The sequence below is a fragment of the Balearica regulorum genome, chromosome 1, assembly GCF_011004875.1.
Source record: "Balearica regulorum gibbericeps isolate bBalReg1 chromosome 1, bBalReg1.pri, whole genome shotgun sequence".
NCBI classification, from domain to species: Eukaryota; Metazoa; Chordata; class Aves; order Gruiformes; family Gruidae; genus Balearica; species Balearica regulorum.
In genome coordinates, this window is record NC_046184.1 from 85,635,176 (window position 1) to 85,650,211 (window position 15,036).

At 42.6% G+C, this 15,036-nt stretch overlaps 1 protein-coding gene across 2 annotated transcripts in view; it reads right to left on the bottom strand.

The window, feature by feature from the left end:
• Positions 1 to 244: 244 nt before the first annotated feature.
• The window catches only part of FAM131B (family with sequence similarity 131 member B), a 39,815-nt gene continuing 25,023 nt past the window's right edge, over positions 245 to 15,036 (bottom strand). The window contains exons 3-7 of one of the 2 annotated variants that reach the window (XM_075763133.1): positions 14,129 to 14,164; positions 11,483 to 11,576; positions 10,689 to 10,886; positions 10,220 to 10,363; positions 245 to 9,792 (exon numbers count right to left, since the gene is read on the bottom strand). In XM_075763133.1, coding sequence (XP_075619248.1) covers positions 9,248 to 9,792; positions 10,220 to 10,363; positions 10,689 to 10,886; positions 11,483 to 11,576; positions 14,129 to 14,164 — 1,017 coding nt within the window. In that variant the 3' untranslated portion in view covers positions 245 to 9,247. The remainder of the gene's footprint in view (positions 9,793 to 10,219; positions 10,364 to 10,688; positions 10,887 to 11,482; positions 11,577 to 14,128; positions 14,165 to 15,036) is intronic. The other variant, XM_075763139.1, reaches the window with a different exon arrangement.

The window sequence follows — 15,036 nt, forward strand, 5'->3', positions numbered from 1 at the left end:
TAGTATGATGATAAAAGAGTGCTGCTAGGTGAAGCACTCAGTAGCTGGACACCATCTTTGTAGCATAATGTGAAATTAAGAAAAAAAGACATTTTTTCCTATGCAGAGGTACGACTTCCAGGCCCAGAGATATGTTATTTTCCTGTGGACTCAAGTCTTAAACATATGTGGAATAACTGATTTCATTTGACACACTACATTTAAAAAAAAAAAAAAGTGACAATTTAGAAGCCATTTGAAAAAAAAAATCAGGAGCGAGTACTAGGGGACTTACAGGATTGACCAAAAAAAACCTCAAACCAAAAGCCTAAAGGAATTAAGTATTTGTGCCTTAGTAAGTCACAATTAATTATATGAACATAATTATGCAGACATACATACCAAGGGGCAGGGGGGAATCTATTCAGTAGCAAAGGCAGGTAAACTGGAAGGAAGCAAATTAACTTCAAACAGAACGCAGAAAGCAAAGATCAGTTAAACAGCCCTGATTGTGAAATATAGTATGCCTTAAGCAGGGCAAGTGACACTGCTTAGCCCCTCCAAGAACCAGTGAAAAAGTGCAAGTATCTTCACAAGGAAATACGTATCTTTTATGGCTAGAACTTTAAATCCTCATATGGTAGATATTCTCAAGCACTACTGGATCTGGCCTAAATCAGAAGGAGATGATACAGCAATGTTGGAAGTGCAGAGATGCTCCTTTCCCTCTGGGCCAACTAATTCCCCAACCTGCTATGAGGACAGCAGGCTGAGAAGCACCAATTTAAAACTGAAATGTGAACCCAGAGTCTTGCTACCCAGTGTCAGTGCCTTTTACAACCCCAGTATCAGACTCTGCTTTGTGTCCTGTCCTAACCTGCTGTTGTGAAACTTCTGTCCAACTCTGTACCAGATGTGTCTGCATGTCACCAATATCGGGACAAAACTTACACGTATCATCTGGAAAATGCTGTTTCAGTGTAACAGGAAAACTCACTCTAGGCTAAACTAAAGGATCCCATTGATGTGATGCTGTCTATCATCAAATCTGCCACAATGGCCTGGGATTTGTGTTATGGCAGCCATAGGCACACATGAGATTTTTAGCCCTGTATAGTCAAATATGTGATGTTCTTATCTTCTTAATGAGAAATAGTGTATCATGTATTTCCTACTCTCGGATGCTTCTCCAAGCCGCCATTTATCCTTTTCAATGTCCTCCATCAGACTATCTCTTTGAGACCCACCCCATCTTCCTAGGATCCTCATTTCTCAGACGCAGCTCCCCTGGAACCAGTCCCACAGAAATAAAACACTTCCACCAGCGAGGATGGCAAGACCACATTCTGTTTAATAACAACTCCATAAAGGACTGTACATGCTATTTTGAGCTACCTCCCCTCCTTTACTGTGGTTGCTGCCACACACAGGCATGGAGGTGTATAGTGCCATATAGTTTCCTAAGTCTATATGTAGTGTGTGTATATGTATGTATGTGGTTGTACATGTATGTCTTTATATATATCTTTGTAGAAGTGTTATCTCATAAGTCACATTATCAAAACATGCGAAGTATATCCAACAAAAATTTTCAGGCAAACATGTTTTGGAGCTGGAAGACCAAAGGCAAATCAGACTCATTTTACTTATTAAGGGCTAGTGTGGGACAAGGTAAGGATGAAAGCTTTCAGTAGTGGGTCCTTTCCCTTTGTGTTTTACTTCCATTCGGTACCTTCCCCTCAAACATCAATGCACCTCTGTAAACACTAGCTTGAAAGAATACATATAACCACCATGTAGCCTCCCCCCTACAGCAAATGTGTACAGGCTTGGGGGAAGCTCTTTAAAACTGCTTTGCAGCATTGTCCCACATGTTTATGCTAAAGCAGTTTCAGATACTGAGAATACAACATTTGAAGACCCAAGCCTTTGGTTACTTTTAAACATGCTTCAGGAATCCATTCTGCATGCCACCCCCGAGACTCCCATCCACCACCCTTGTACCTCCCAAATCCTCAGTTTGTACCCTCCCATATCTGAAAAGAGCTGAAAAAAGAGAAATCCTGCTCCCTGTAAAATTACTTTTGATCCCAATTTTATAGTGTAGGGATTCCCAGAGACCTCCAATCATGCACAACATCCACAAATCAGAGAAGAAAAATTGAAGCCAAACAAGAATATATACCTGCAAAAGAGCTTTTGGCTTGCTACATTGCTCACACATGCATTATCTGAAAAGAAGGGAAGTCCACCTGTACTTGCCTCATGGGAACATGGCAGAGCACTGGAAGAGGGTTCCTAACCTTTTGACCTCCAACTCATGACTGGATTTCCATGCCCAATGAAAATGAATCCAGAAGGCCAGTGAATCTGGACTAGATGCCTTTATCTTACTAGAAGCAAATCTTGGTGCACGATCTTGTCTCCATAATGGAGAAAAGTCTTTTTAGATGATTTGTCTTGCTAGCATAGACATTTGATCCCTTAAGGGAAAGCAAAAACAAGACTAGGTTTCAGAGGGCATTTAAAATGTCCCCAGTCAAAGGAGATGAGGAAGATCCTCAGTAGCAGTCTTTCCACAGAACACTGCAACCCCTGTCTTCCTAGAAGACAGCAGCTACTACTCATCAGTCGGTAAGTCCTGCCCATGGCAGGGGTGTTGGAACTAGATGATCTTTAAGGTCCCTTCCAACCCAAACCATTCTATGATTCTACAATATCTGCACTGAGAACATTCTTGAACAAGTCTTTACAGTTTTAGTAAACATACTCTTTCTCAAAGAGTCACAGCCTGACTAAATTTTTCCTCCTCCAACAATGCGTACCTTCACTGGAAAAATATATCACATACTTATTTTCTTTTGTGTGGACCAACACTGACAATCATAGAGCTTCTCTTGATTTCCAGGGAAAAGATAACACTTTGTTCTGCCTATGCTGGGGAAAATTGTCAGTGCAAGGATGTAAATAGACCCTAAGCACAGGTCTTCCATGTCCATTTGTTAACATAATAACCATGTGTCTTCATCCCAACCCCAGTCAATTCATGAAGCTGGCTGTGATGCTGAGAGAGCATAGTGTCCCCAACAGCCCTGCCCAGGCTCCACAGCATGTTCTGAGACAAAGAGAGACATTGATCTGGCACAGATGTCCAGCTGTTCTCTTCTGCTCCTGTGCAGGTTCACCACTATTTAGCCTGGGAAAAGCCTATGACACAAAAGAGGCACCTGACATTGACTTTACAGCTTGCATTTGTATTTGAGACTGTGCTTTAATGATTGTAGGCTGTCCTACATGCACATTGAGTTCTAATAGGCACTACTTGACTCACATTTTCCCTGTTTATTTTTCCTTTCCCTGAGCCATGGCATAGAAATCATTCCCTGTCAGATTGCTACAGGGGAGGAGAATCAAAGATCAAATTGCTACTTATTTATATTTTTCTAGATGTAAGGGCACCAGCCCTTACAGACAATCTCTATATTGGAGTGGAGGGTTTTGGTTTTTTCTTTCCTTTCCTTTCTTTTCCTTTTTCTTTTGGAAAAAGTTAAACAGTTTGTTTAAGGGAAATGACACATTAGAGTTCTCTGAAAAAGGAACATGGGAAATTCCATCTGGGAGAAATTTGAAGGAAGAGCTTAGACTAGGCCAACATTGGTCTGCTCTCTACAGCATTTAGAGGTGGATTTATTTTAGTTTGTTTCTCCTTCTAGGCAATTACCAATACAACAGTTAAGGCAAACTGAGCTAAATTTAGATATTTTGGGTTTCCAGTGAGAACAGAACTCACATTAATTTCATTTGGACAATGACTAAGTTCTTATTTGGTGTATTTCTTACATGATTACCCCAAAGAATTAAGCATATTGTGCACTGTTTTTCAAAGATGATGACAAAGAAGCCAATGGGTGCCTAAATTCAGGGAGGTCTCTTTCCTATCCCTCTGTCTTACAGAAAGAAGTATGGCTTGGACTAAGGACTACCATAAGCTGCACCAATCCTGGAGCTGCAGCTTGTGTAGCAATTCTATACCTGAGCCCATTCTGCCTGGAGTCTGCCACACTTCCTACCTGTGTTGTGTGAAGTGCCATTCTGGATTTCACAGTAGATTGCAACTGGCTTAAAGACAGGGATAAACCTCACCTCCAACAGCTGTGCTTCACTCTTGCACAAGGCTCTGCCTCTTGCAATTACAGGAGAAGACTTACCAGTATCTTTAGCTGCCATGGAGTGTAATCGCTGAGTGCATGCGAGATTTGTGCATGTTAAATTTATTAATTCCATGCGTATATCAAGTTACTCATCTCCTCCTGCCTGATTGCAAGGGTTTATCTCAAAGGAGCCTGTGGAAGTGGAGGAAATAGTGAGGGAAATAACAGGGCATTAAATAACAACAAAGACCAAATCAGGTAAAAGCATACTAGAAATTCTAAGGGAAAACACTAGGGAAAGAAGGGGGGAATACGTCCTCCCTGGTACCCCAGCTGGGTTTATTCTCAGACAGATATTTCACAATCATCAGCTTAAGACAACTTAGGTTGCATCTGCAACCAAATAAATATTCTTCAGCATGACTATCTGCATGTTTCACCAGCCCTCAGTGATGCTTGCCTCAACAACTGAAACAATACAAGGGGCTGATCCCACTGAAACCCTTATTTTGATAGGGGACTGGGTTAGTTTTCAATGGGGCCAGTTCCTGAGCAGCCAAACGAGCGTTAGCACTGGTGCTTCCTAGGCAGGAAAATTATACAGCTTCGGAAGGGAGGAGGCATGACAGCTCCTTTTAACAGCTTAAACTCATCATGAAGATGACATTTCAAAGCGCACTTTCCCAGTTTCCCTAACCTGATATAAAGGCCAGCTGCTGAGAACAGTGCTCTCTCTCCCTCTGGTCACAGCTGCTCCCTCTTCACTTCTACAGTAGGGTAAAAGTGCGCTGGCTTGCTGTGGGGTCAGCTGCGCATCAGCATCTGCACAAGAACTGTGGGAGGTGAGCACAGCACCCATGTATGGGTGCTGCCTCCTTCACAGCAGCTCACCATTTGATTGGCTTAGAGGTACAGTTAAACTCTGTTCTCTGCCGCAAGCCTATCACGAAAGGTGATGTTAAAATTTTTAAGGGAGAAAAGCAAGTGGGTGACTTGTCAGCAGCTTCCCAGAAGAAGATTTAGAGGCACAGAAACTGAAAGAAGCAGATTGACTTCTCCATCCTAGAGCCTGAGGTAATGGAGTTGAAGAGAACTCACAAGGCTTATAAAGAAAGCTTAAGATTTATATAAAAGAAAAACTTATGAAATAGCGTAACTGATCAGATATGAGCAATCATAGGAAAAGGAACAAGAAAGAATTTTCTTGCAGTGGAATCTGAGATCTTTTTCAATTACTTGTGTTTAAGCCTTCCTTCATATTCAGCACAATAATTTCAACAAGTTCCTGTTCAAGACAAAGGCTTGGGGGGAAAGATGGGAATCTTCTACCTTTGCTGCTTTAAGCAAATCCAAATTTTTTATGTATGTAGTGCAGTTCTGCTTTACAAAGGGTTTGTATAAATGAACAGCAGGGCTCAGTTTCTTAGTAACTGTAGATCATGGATACTGAGCTTACCTTTCCTTCTTATTTTCAGCCTCACAAATTCAATTTGGGCTCTGAGTATTTGGCTGGACTCTCTCCAACTCATCCTTCCTCACCAGGATAAAGGATCTGCAGGCCAAATTTTGCTCACAGAGCACCTGTGCCTTCCATATGCTTGAATAGGTGTACCTATATAACCACTTTGCTGGGAAATGTACAGTAGGTTCCAGGTCCCTCTCTCTGATATTGGATACGCAGAAGCAGTAGGCCTGTTACATAAGAAAAGGCCAGGTTACACAAACCATTTTCCATTTTCAAAGAGATTCAAACTGCCTTTCCAGTTCAGCTCAGGAAGCTCACTCAGGTACCAAGTGTGGATGGGCAGACCTGCTCTCTCCAGTCAAGCTCCTGGCAAAGGTAGATACATTTCTCTTTTGGATTGCAGAGAGGTCATGGAAAACAGCCTTTTTCATTTTTGGTTTGGTTTTTTTTTTTTTTCCCCAGAAAAAGGCTGAAATTTTATTATTCACAGAAAGCCAAGACCTTTATGAAAAAATTTATAGAATTCAGTAAGCTTCAAAGTTTTTATAGAGAGTAGCGTTCAAACCAGCCTGAATTCACAGGGAATGAGAGTCTATCTACAGGTTTCTAGAGATCAGTTAATGGAATTAATCAGCAGGGTATTATTCTCTGTCCCATTCTACAGAGGTTAGAAAACTCTATTATAGATAGGTTTTCTCTTCCTATCAAACTCCATAGAATTTTTCTATAAGGTCAATTATTTATTTTTTTTTTTCACATTTTTTTTCCAATGTAGATAATTCCCTGTTATTGCCTTGCATGGTGATAATGTACACCTTTTAGACATCAATCAGACATCTTAGTAAACGTACCACATGTCCACATTAAAAGAAGCAGCAGCCCTGGACAAGTTGACCCACTTGTCCCAATCCTGTAAACAACACAGAGGGATCATTAGAAGCTACTCTGAAAGTTACCGTAAGCATCCAGATTGGTCCTGGAGAGGCACATGGAAACAAAATGGTTTGGAGAAAAAAGCAACAAGCCACCCAAATCTTCTCCCACAAAGGAACATACCTGACCATTTTTGTTTCCCTGAAGGCTTTTTAAAAAAGAAATAAGAAAAGGTTAATACTTAGTCATTCGTCATCTGCTGAGGTGCTCTTACCACTTGCCCCATCTCCCTGTTCTGCTTAGTGTGATTTCCTAGGCCCTCCTTCATGGCTAGACCCAAACCAGTTCAGGACAATGAGCTAGCACTGGCCCTGCAAGAACTGTAGGAGATCATCTTTATCAAGCCCTCCTGCCCAGGGGAGGTTAGCACCTGAATGTGTAAACATCTTTAAAGAGATATTGAAAGGTCATCATTCAGGAGAAGAGCTACCTCCTTAGAGAGATGTAAGCAAGCCCAAGCGGATGGGTAAAAAAAAGTGGTCACAAAAACTTTTATCTCTTACCTACACCAAAATACCAGTCTTACTTAAATATCCCAAAGGTCTTTCCTTTAGAGGTGCAATGGAGAGGGAAGACAGATCCGCTTGAAGTGGACTTGGCTGGAAAGACCTGGGCATTCATAGAGGAGACCCTCTTCATGCAGCTGCCTGTGTAAGTGGAAGAAAGCTGTGTGGGGTAAAGTTCAACCTGAGAGTCCCATTCGTACGTTTCATAATTCCTGGACATCATCTGCTTTGCTTGCCAGGAGCTGTCTGAACTCTGACACTTGATGATACTACCTCAGTCACATTCTAGTCTCCTCAGACATTCTTCCCTGCAAATATGCTGGGACTAAGCCTGAATCAGGAAAGGAGCATGTATCACTCTCCTGTCATCCAAAAAATACACCAAGCCTGAAGAGGAGGCAAAGAAGAGACAAATGTACCATGAATTAAACAAAGTAGATACGAGAGTAAGCAAGAAAGAGTTGCCCCCAGGACAGTATGGCAGTGTCCAGGCAAAATCCTTTCTCTAGCTCATCAGATCTAGAATCTGGTCTAAATCCATGCTTTGCTGATGCTCCCTTGCAAGAGGTATTGCAATTAAAATTCAGCACTTGGGTAATCTCTGCTGGTTCTGTTCAGTTCTCCAGGAAAATCGATAGCCTTGTACAAATTTTGCTTTTGCTTTTGCCCTTGTTTATTTTCTGGTGAGAGCTTGAAAGGAGACAGTTTGTTTAATTTCCTTTCAAAACTTCTCCCCCCAAAAGGAGGTCTGTAGAAACATGGCGAGGAATTGCAAGAGACCAAATTCCCCCTAGTCAATGAACCATTTTTTTTCACAAAAAAATATAGAACCCGTACAAATAGGGAAAACTCCTGAAATCAGCTTTCTCCACTCCTAAAGAAGAGATGGGAGGGAAAAACAAACAGACCAAGTACTGAGCATTATTTACATTGCTTAGAGTAGGAAAACAAAAGAAGAAAATAAATAGGAGGAGAAAACTTCCTCTCACCGCTTTTCCTCCAGCTACATTTGGAATTGCAGAAGGAGTGGCAGAAATGGGAAAGGTGCAGTTATTTCTGTTAAGTGATGACTGGAATACAGGCCTTTCCCACTATTAACTGCTTTGTTAGGAACACTTACCCAGCAATATAAAAAGGTTAAAAAAAAAGCAAAAACTGAAAACTCCAATGTAAACTGGATATCTGTGATCTCATAGCTGTACACACTGTTCCTGGATCTGCTGCCTACTCTCTGGGTCTCCCCAGACTGCTGGCAAGGGAAAAGACAGAAGGATACAGCAGCAGCACCAAGATGGACATGTTCTCAAGCCCCCTGCAAGAGTCAGCTTTTTATGACTGTCTCCATAGCTGAAAATGTCCTTTCCACTGGCATCCAGTGCCCAATGCCAAAAGGACACACCACTCTTGCCAGCTCCTGGGAAGGTAGAAATGTCAAAGAGAGAAACAAATAAATGAAAAATTAGAAAGAGACCAAAGCATGAATATCTGAGAGCAGGGTTAGATTCATATCTCCATTCTTCCATGCCACAGCAGAGCCATGCCCACAGAGCCACACCATCTGTACTGCAGCACAGCCCGTGCCCATGGAGCGCAGTTTGTATCCATCGAGTCTACAATTTCACATCAAGGTGCTATTGAGGATCTGGTTACACAGCGAATCTTTCATCTCAGTACCGTCTGTATCAAATACAGCCTTATCCTCTGTATAAGCCACAATCACAATACTAGTGCAATCTATATTTCATATATATCTTCATTTTAAACCAGTTTATATTCATATATTCTATCAAAGGGGACCATGTCCACAGAGCAACATCCATTCTGTCAAGATGGATTCTAGCCACATAGCCACTCCCTATACCAAGCCTGTCTCATCAGCCACATCCCCGGTACCAGAAGAGTTTGTATCCACAGCCAAGACTGTATTAAAAAGATTTAGAAATGATTTACCAATCCAGATCTCTCCAAGCACCTCACATGTGTTGCCCAGAGCAATGAAAATCAAAAATACTAGTCCACGGTGGAGGGGAAGAAGAGGTCTTCGTGTGTCAATCACTTTGAGATTTTCCTCTCATTTAAAAAAATAATTAAATGTCAGGAATGGAAGGTGTGTCTGCTCGGAAGTATGGGGAGCTGAAGAGAAGAATCCCTGTAATTTCATTCCTTGCCACCCCTCTCTTTATTCAGCAGTGACGAGAACTTCACAGAAAGCATCAGTTGTTTGTTTCTCCCTCTTCCTCATCAAAGGACTGCACCCCAGAGGAAGTGACATCTGAGACTTTGCGGCTCAGTGCAGCATGTTCCATCTCCTCTCGAGGAGACAGTGATTCCAGGTCCCGGCACACTGCATCATCCTCCTCTGGAGAGGGCTTCTTGTTTAGGAGAGGAGCCTTCTCCAGCCGTGGGTTCCCTTCATCCTCAATGTGGTCCTCCATGTACGTGCTGGACTCAGCCCCACCCCCACCCTGAGCAGTCTGCAGGGGCCACACGTGGACCAGCCCCGTGCTCTGGATGAAGTTCTGCTCCTGCCGCTGTTGCTGCAGCTGTTGCTGCTGGAGAAGGCTGCTCTGAATTAAAATGCTTTCCTGAAGGTTTGTCTGGGACTCATCAAAATTCTGGCCTAAGTAGGAGCCAGTTGCTGGGGAAGCGATGAGGGACTGGTCACTGGTCTCCCAGGCATCAGATGAACCTAAGCAATACATGCCCTGCGAGACGTAGGAATGAGGCCAGCTATCATACTGCGTCTGGGCCATATGCTCTGCAAGAAAAGGAGGGAAACAACACACAGTTAGACACTCTCTCTAGGCCCAACTGGCTCATTCAGATAGCTTGTGTGCCTGTGTATGACAGCTGTACTGTACAGGGTAGATAAATCCTTTAGAGGGGAGGAGGGTGAAGAGAAAAGGCAGTTCTAGGCAGTAAGCAGATGAACTTGATTATACCAATTGACTGCAAGGGCTGGTAGCTTTCCACAGTTGTCCCAAAACAGGCAAAGGAACTGGGTTTTGAAGCCTCCCTGTTAAGATCAGATTCCTTGGACAGCTCCACAAATGGGTGATGCCTCTGCTAGATCCCAATCCCAAAAATTGAGACTACAGAATAAAACAGTAGAGGGAAAGAGAGCAACATGACAACAAGAGCAGGAAAGGGGTGTTTCAAGATTAGCAAGAGGCACTGGAGCTCACCTTGGCTCTCCATTAGCTCCTGATAGTTCTCAGAGTAGTTGCCTGCTGGGTTCTCCTGATTTGAGTTTACACTCACATCCTCACCATCCATGGAGGACCAGGCCATGAGAGTTGCCTCAGAAATAGCAAATTGTTCCATCACTCCTGTGCCAAAGGAGACAGGGAGGGGAAGCAGGGATGTGTGAAGTCTCCACTTCTCACCACGCTCTTGAACCTCATCTCTTGGTCAAACTGTCCCACTCTCGTCCTATCTCAGCAACACCCATCACCCACAATTGGCCCTCACCCTCTCCACTTTGCATGCCACTGGCAATATTCCAACCACAGTCTCTCTCTCTCCTTCAGCCATCTGAACCACCCACAAGCTCTCCTGAGTGTGTTTTTCAGGTTCCTGCACTTTGGTCTCTCAGGGATTCTGCCCTGGGACATCCCAACCAATCCGATCCACATGCCAAAAAGTTAGCGCTACCTGCAAGGAACCGGGCCTCCTTTTCACCATCACTCAGGTCTGAGTAGGCATCAGCGTCTTTGCGTGCTGTCTCATGCGTGTGCTGCTGCTGCTGGCTGTTACCTTTGCCCCAGCCTTGCCATTCAATCATGTGAGCCACACGGCCTTGGCCCATAGCCGTTGGCTTTGTGACATGGTCCTTCATGCTGCGAGATATCCCTAAGGGGCCAGACATTAGAAAACAAGGAGGGGCTATTACACAGCTCCAGGGTTGTCTGCCATGCTGTTTACCTCTCTTGGAAGTGGAGCTTCTCCCCTCCTTTCCTTTCCTTTCCTGGGGTTGGGTGTCTCCCACCTTTCACTGTATCACTCTCCAGGACAGTTTCTCCATCTTTCCCTGGACTAGCTTTCAAAAGGGGGAAAAAGGGAAACCCCAAATATAAAAGACATTTCCTTCCTTGGCTCGAATCCATTTAGGATAGAGTTGGGCATGAAGGATGAAGTCTGGAAGTGAACAGACTAAGAAATAGAAAATGGGGTTAAACCCAAGACTGTTTGAGGGGAAGCAACTGAAGATGTCTGAGGTGGGGTGTATGGTGAGAAGCCAACAGGCGTAAGATGAATCTGTTCTTTGAAAGGGCAACAACTAAGAGATTTCTGTATCTAGAATCATGGTGGTGGAGACTCCTCTAAGGCCTTGAAAAGGCAAGAGTCAGAAAGGAGCAGTTGGGAGAGAAACAGAGAGATATGGGAAGAGGCACGAAGGCCTGTGGAGAGCAGTTGCCAAGGATAAACCCAAATTTTGAGGACCTCACCAGAGAAAGATGATTTAGCCAAAGCCCCAATCCCATAAGCATTGGAGTTGCGTTTCAGCTTGGGGAGGATGGAGGTCGTATCTTCCATGGAGAGCTGAAAAGAAAGAGAATATGAAGAAATGATATACAGGAAGGAGAAAAGGAAGTGAATTGAAGTGAGAAATCAGTATAAGGATTCCAGAAGGTGGGGGGAAGATGAGGAGCAGAAGCAAGCAACAAGAAAAAGAACAAAAGAAGGGAAGGAAAAATTAGAAGCTATTTAACTATGACTGGCTATTGCATAGGGTTGGGACTGAGTGAGGCAAGGTCAGCAGGAGAGGCAGAAGCAGGCTGTGAGAAGCCTCCTTTTGGCTGCTGCCAGTCCCCCATAGGCATACTGCACTGTTCCCAGCTCTTTGTTAGAGATGCAAGACATGGCTGATGGACAATTCAGGGAGCTTACAATGGGGACCTGACAATGTGATAGGTAAAACACAATAATGCATCATATATGCATCATACTACAGATATGAATTTTTATATGTTACTTTTGGGGTTCATTTCTTCTCATATGGTCTTAATAAAATGAACGTCACTGTATCAGTGATTCGTCCTGTTTCAAGCACCTACAACTACCTGTAAAGAAATGAGGTCTATAGATCTGCTTAATTCCCTTTACTGTCTTCTCTGTGTTCATCCTCAGCCCCTGAATAAGAAGGACAGGAAACTATTGGGACAGTCAGCAGTCACAAACACCACCAAACACAATCCCTCAAGGTGAATTCATCAGGCTTCTTCAGAGATGCCAGGCATTGCATAGGAGGCTTAATTTTCTCAAGGGCCAAACAAGCATTGCTTCTGCTCTTCACTTCAACCTCTCTGAAAATCAAGTCCAGCATGTTTCAAACACAAAGATACTCAAAAGGAGAGACCATGACACTGGAAATTTTAAATCCTGACATGAAGAAAGCATTTGGTCATAGGCACAAACCTCATGAAAGGGGAGTGGAGCAATAACTGGGCAGTCAAATACTTGGAGGCAAAAGAAGGCATTGTAAAGATGTTGAACTGCATACAATCCCAGTCAATTGCCAAAACATGAGAGGTGAGTTTCTCTGGAAACTGACTGTAAATGCAGCAGCTAAGGCATCCTGTAACTCTGAAGCCAGGAATGTCTGTGTGTAACATGTGAGCTCAAGAAATCAGAAAGCAAGGGAAGAACTGTAAAAACTGAGAACACAGCCCTTGTTCCATGATGCATTTCCCTTGGTGATGAAGCTGGTTGAAGAATGTCCATCTATGCCCCCACTGGTCATTCCTGCCTGGGTGCTGCTGTTCAGTATCCAGCCATTTGTTTCAAGACAGCCTGGGGGCTGCGCAGTGAGCCACCTCATGGAAACCACCCAGAAAAGAAAGTAAACTGCAGAAGGTCTCTACGACTAAAAGGTTGGAGAGCTATGACATGACGGCAGGAATGAATGGGAAGGAAAGGAAATTCATGAACCAGCTTTGATCCCAAAGAAGATCTATGGAATTACACTGAGAAAGAGCCGCATTATGAAAGAGCTCCATGGATTCAGAATGGGTTAAGAAATGGGAAACGGCAAAAGGAAACTGTCTTCAAGGAAACATGATTTTGTGTACCTTGCTTTCAGCTACAGAGAAGTGCAGTGAGGAAAAAACTGACAAATTTCTTCTAGATAGTTGCCGCATGCACCATTATTTTCCTGCACAATTTGTTTCTCTAACTGAGCCTAGGCAAAAGATCCTAAGCCATAAGTGCCACAATGAAACAGATGTCAGTAGGGCGAGGGTTAGTTAAAAGTATAAGTCCCCTTAATGTTCAGCATCCCATGCTTTCAAACCACAGAGAAACAGAAAATTACAGCCATTTAAAAGTTTTGAAAGTATCTGCAATTTGAAAATGCTTATGCTACCAAAAATGGAGCTTTTAATCCTGCCTTTTGAAGTGTACAAAACTATCAAGCTAATTTATGTGAACATGTTTTTTAAGCCTCCTGAGCAGAAAAAATAGTTTAGTAATGCACTAATATGCATTACTTCCTTTTTAGGATGCTGTTTTTACATTAGTGAAAAAGAAAAAAATAAATCCATATTTTTTCATTGCATAGGTATTAAGAGCAACAAGGAACATGTGTTATTAAAATGTCTGCTTGTTTTTTCTTTTGCTTGTTAACTGAAGTTAACTGGTGCTGACCATCTCCCCCAGTGCACATTAAGAATTCTTTTACTTCTGTATGCAGCTGAAAATGAGGGATACATTTCTCCCAAACTCCCAGAGAAGATCAAATGAGGCTCTAATCAAAGACTACTGATTTTTTAAGCATGCTGGACAGACACCTTTTTGACCTAGCAGTGCCCAGAAATCTCAAAAATAGAACATATGAAATGACATGCATTTGTCCCAAAGAGGACAAAGGCAATTTAACAGCCACCTGCAGATCTAAATACCTGCCAGACAGAAAAAGACCCAGAGGCAAACAAAAATTCATCACCATCCTCTGAATCGTAGACAATTCCCAGAATTTCAGTGGCACTAAAGACTTTCAGTCAGGTTTCCATTCTGGTCTCCACTGTGTCCAATGACAGACAAATCCTGGTCTTCCTATGACTAGAAATTTGAAGAGCGATGTGGCGCATACTTACATTGATACCATCCCAGGAGAAATCTGTCCGTGTTTGCTAGAGAAAGCAAAGAAGGACATCATGTTAGTGTAACATACAGGTTACAAACAGCCATACATCTCTCTACTAGTTTGCCATAATCAATAGCCACTACTTTATCTGATATATTGAAAAAAATTATGTCTTTCAAGCAGGTTTTATTCCCTGCTGTTGATTATGGTGTCTGTAGGTTTCACGGTGTTTGAAAGTACAATGGTGAATAGGAAGATATAGAGAGTAAGAGAGAGAAAAACAAAAAGCTTTTCCTAAGGCTCCCCTTCCAACAGCTCTTTGCTAAACGTTGCAATGCTGGCACCCCTGCGTAGGAGTTGCATCGCTTTGAGGCTAACACAAGGAGGAGCTACACTACCTATGTATTTTGAGTATAATACAGCAAGTTACAGAATTATTTTCTGCTGAAATTATTTTCTCTCGTAGTTTTTCACTTTGTCCATTCTGACCCACTTTCTCCTTGAAAACTAGATCCATTTCCCGTATCAGCCATTACAGAACCAATCCATAGTGCATTTCCTCCTGCTGGGAAGACTCACATCTCAACATCTTGTTTTGGGGATGTGGACACTCAGGAAAATGTAGATGAGTCAATTACACCTATGGTATCCATTCACATAAATCAAAATGTTCACTGAGATATAGGTTATACTCATTGACTTTCAGACCTGCATTTGATTTAACTGAATTTTCCATACAAGCTTGGGCCCCACAATTTCTGCCAGGATTCCATGTAACTCCAAGTTTCTTGAAGTTACATTCCAAGCCAGCAACGTGTAATAAGATAATAAAAATACCTATACATTAGCATTTTGTAAGGTTTTGTAAATTGTATGTTGTTAATGTTATTTGTGAACACTCTTTCTGATTCCTCAAAT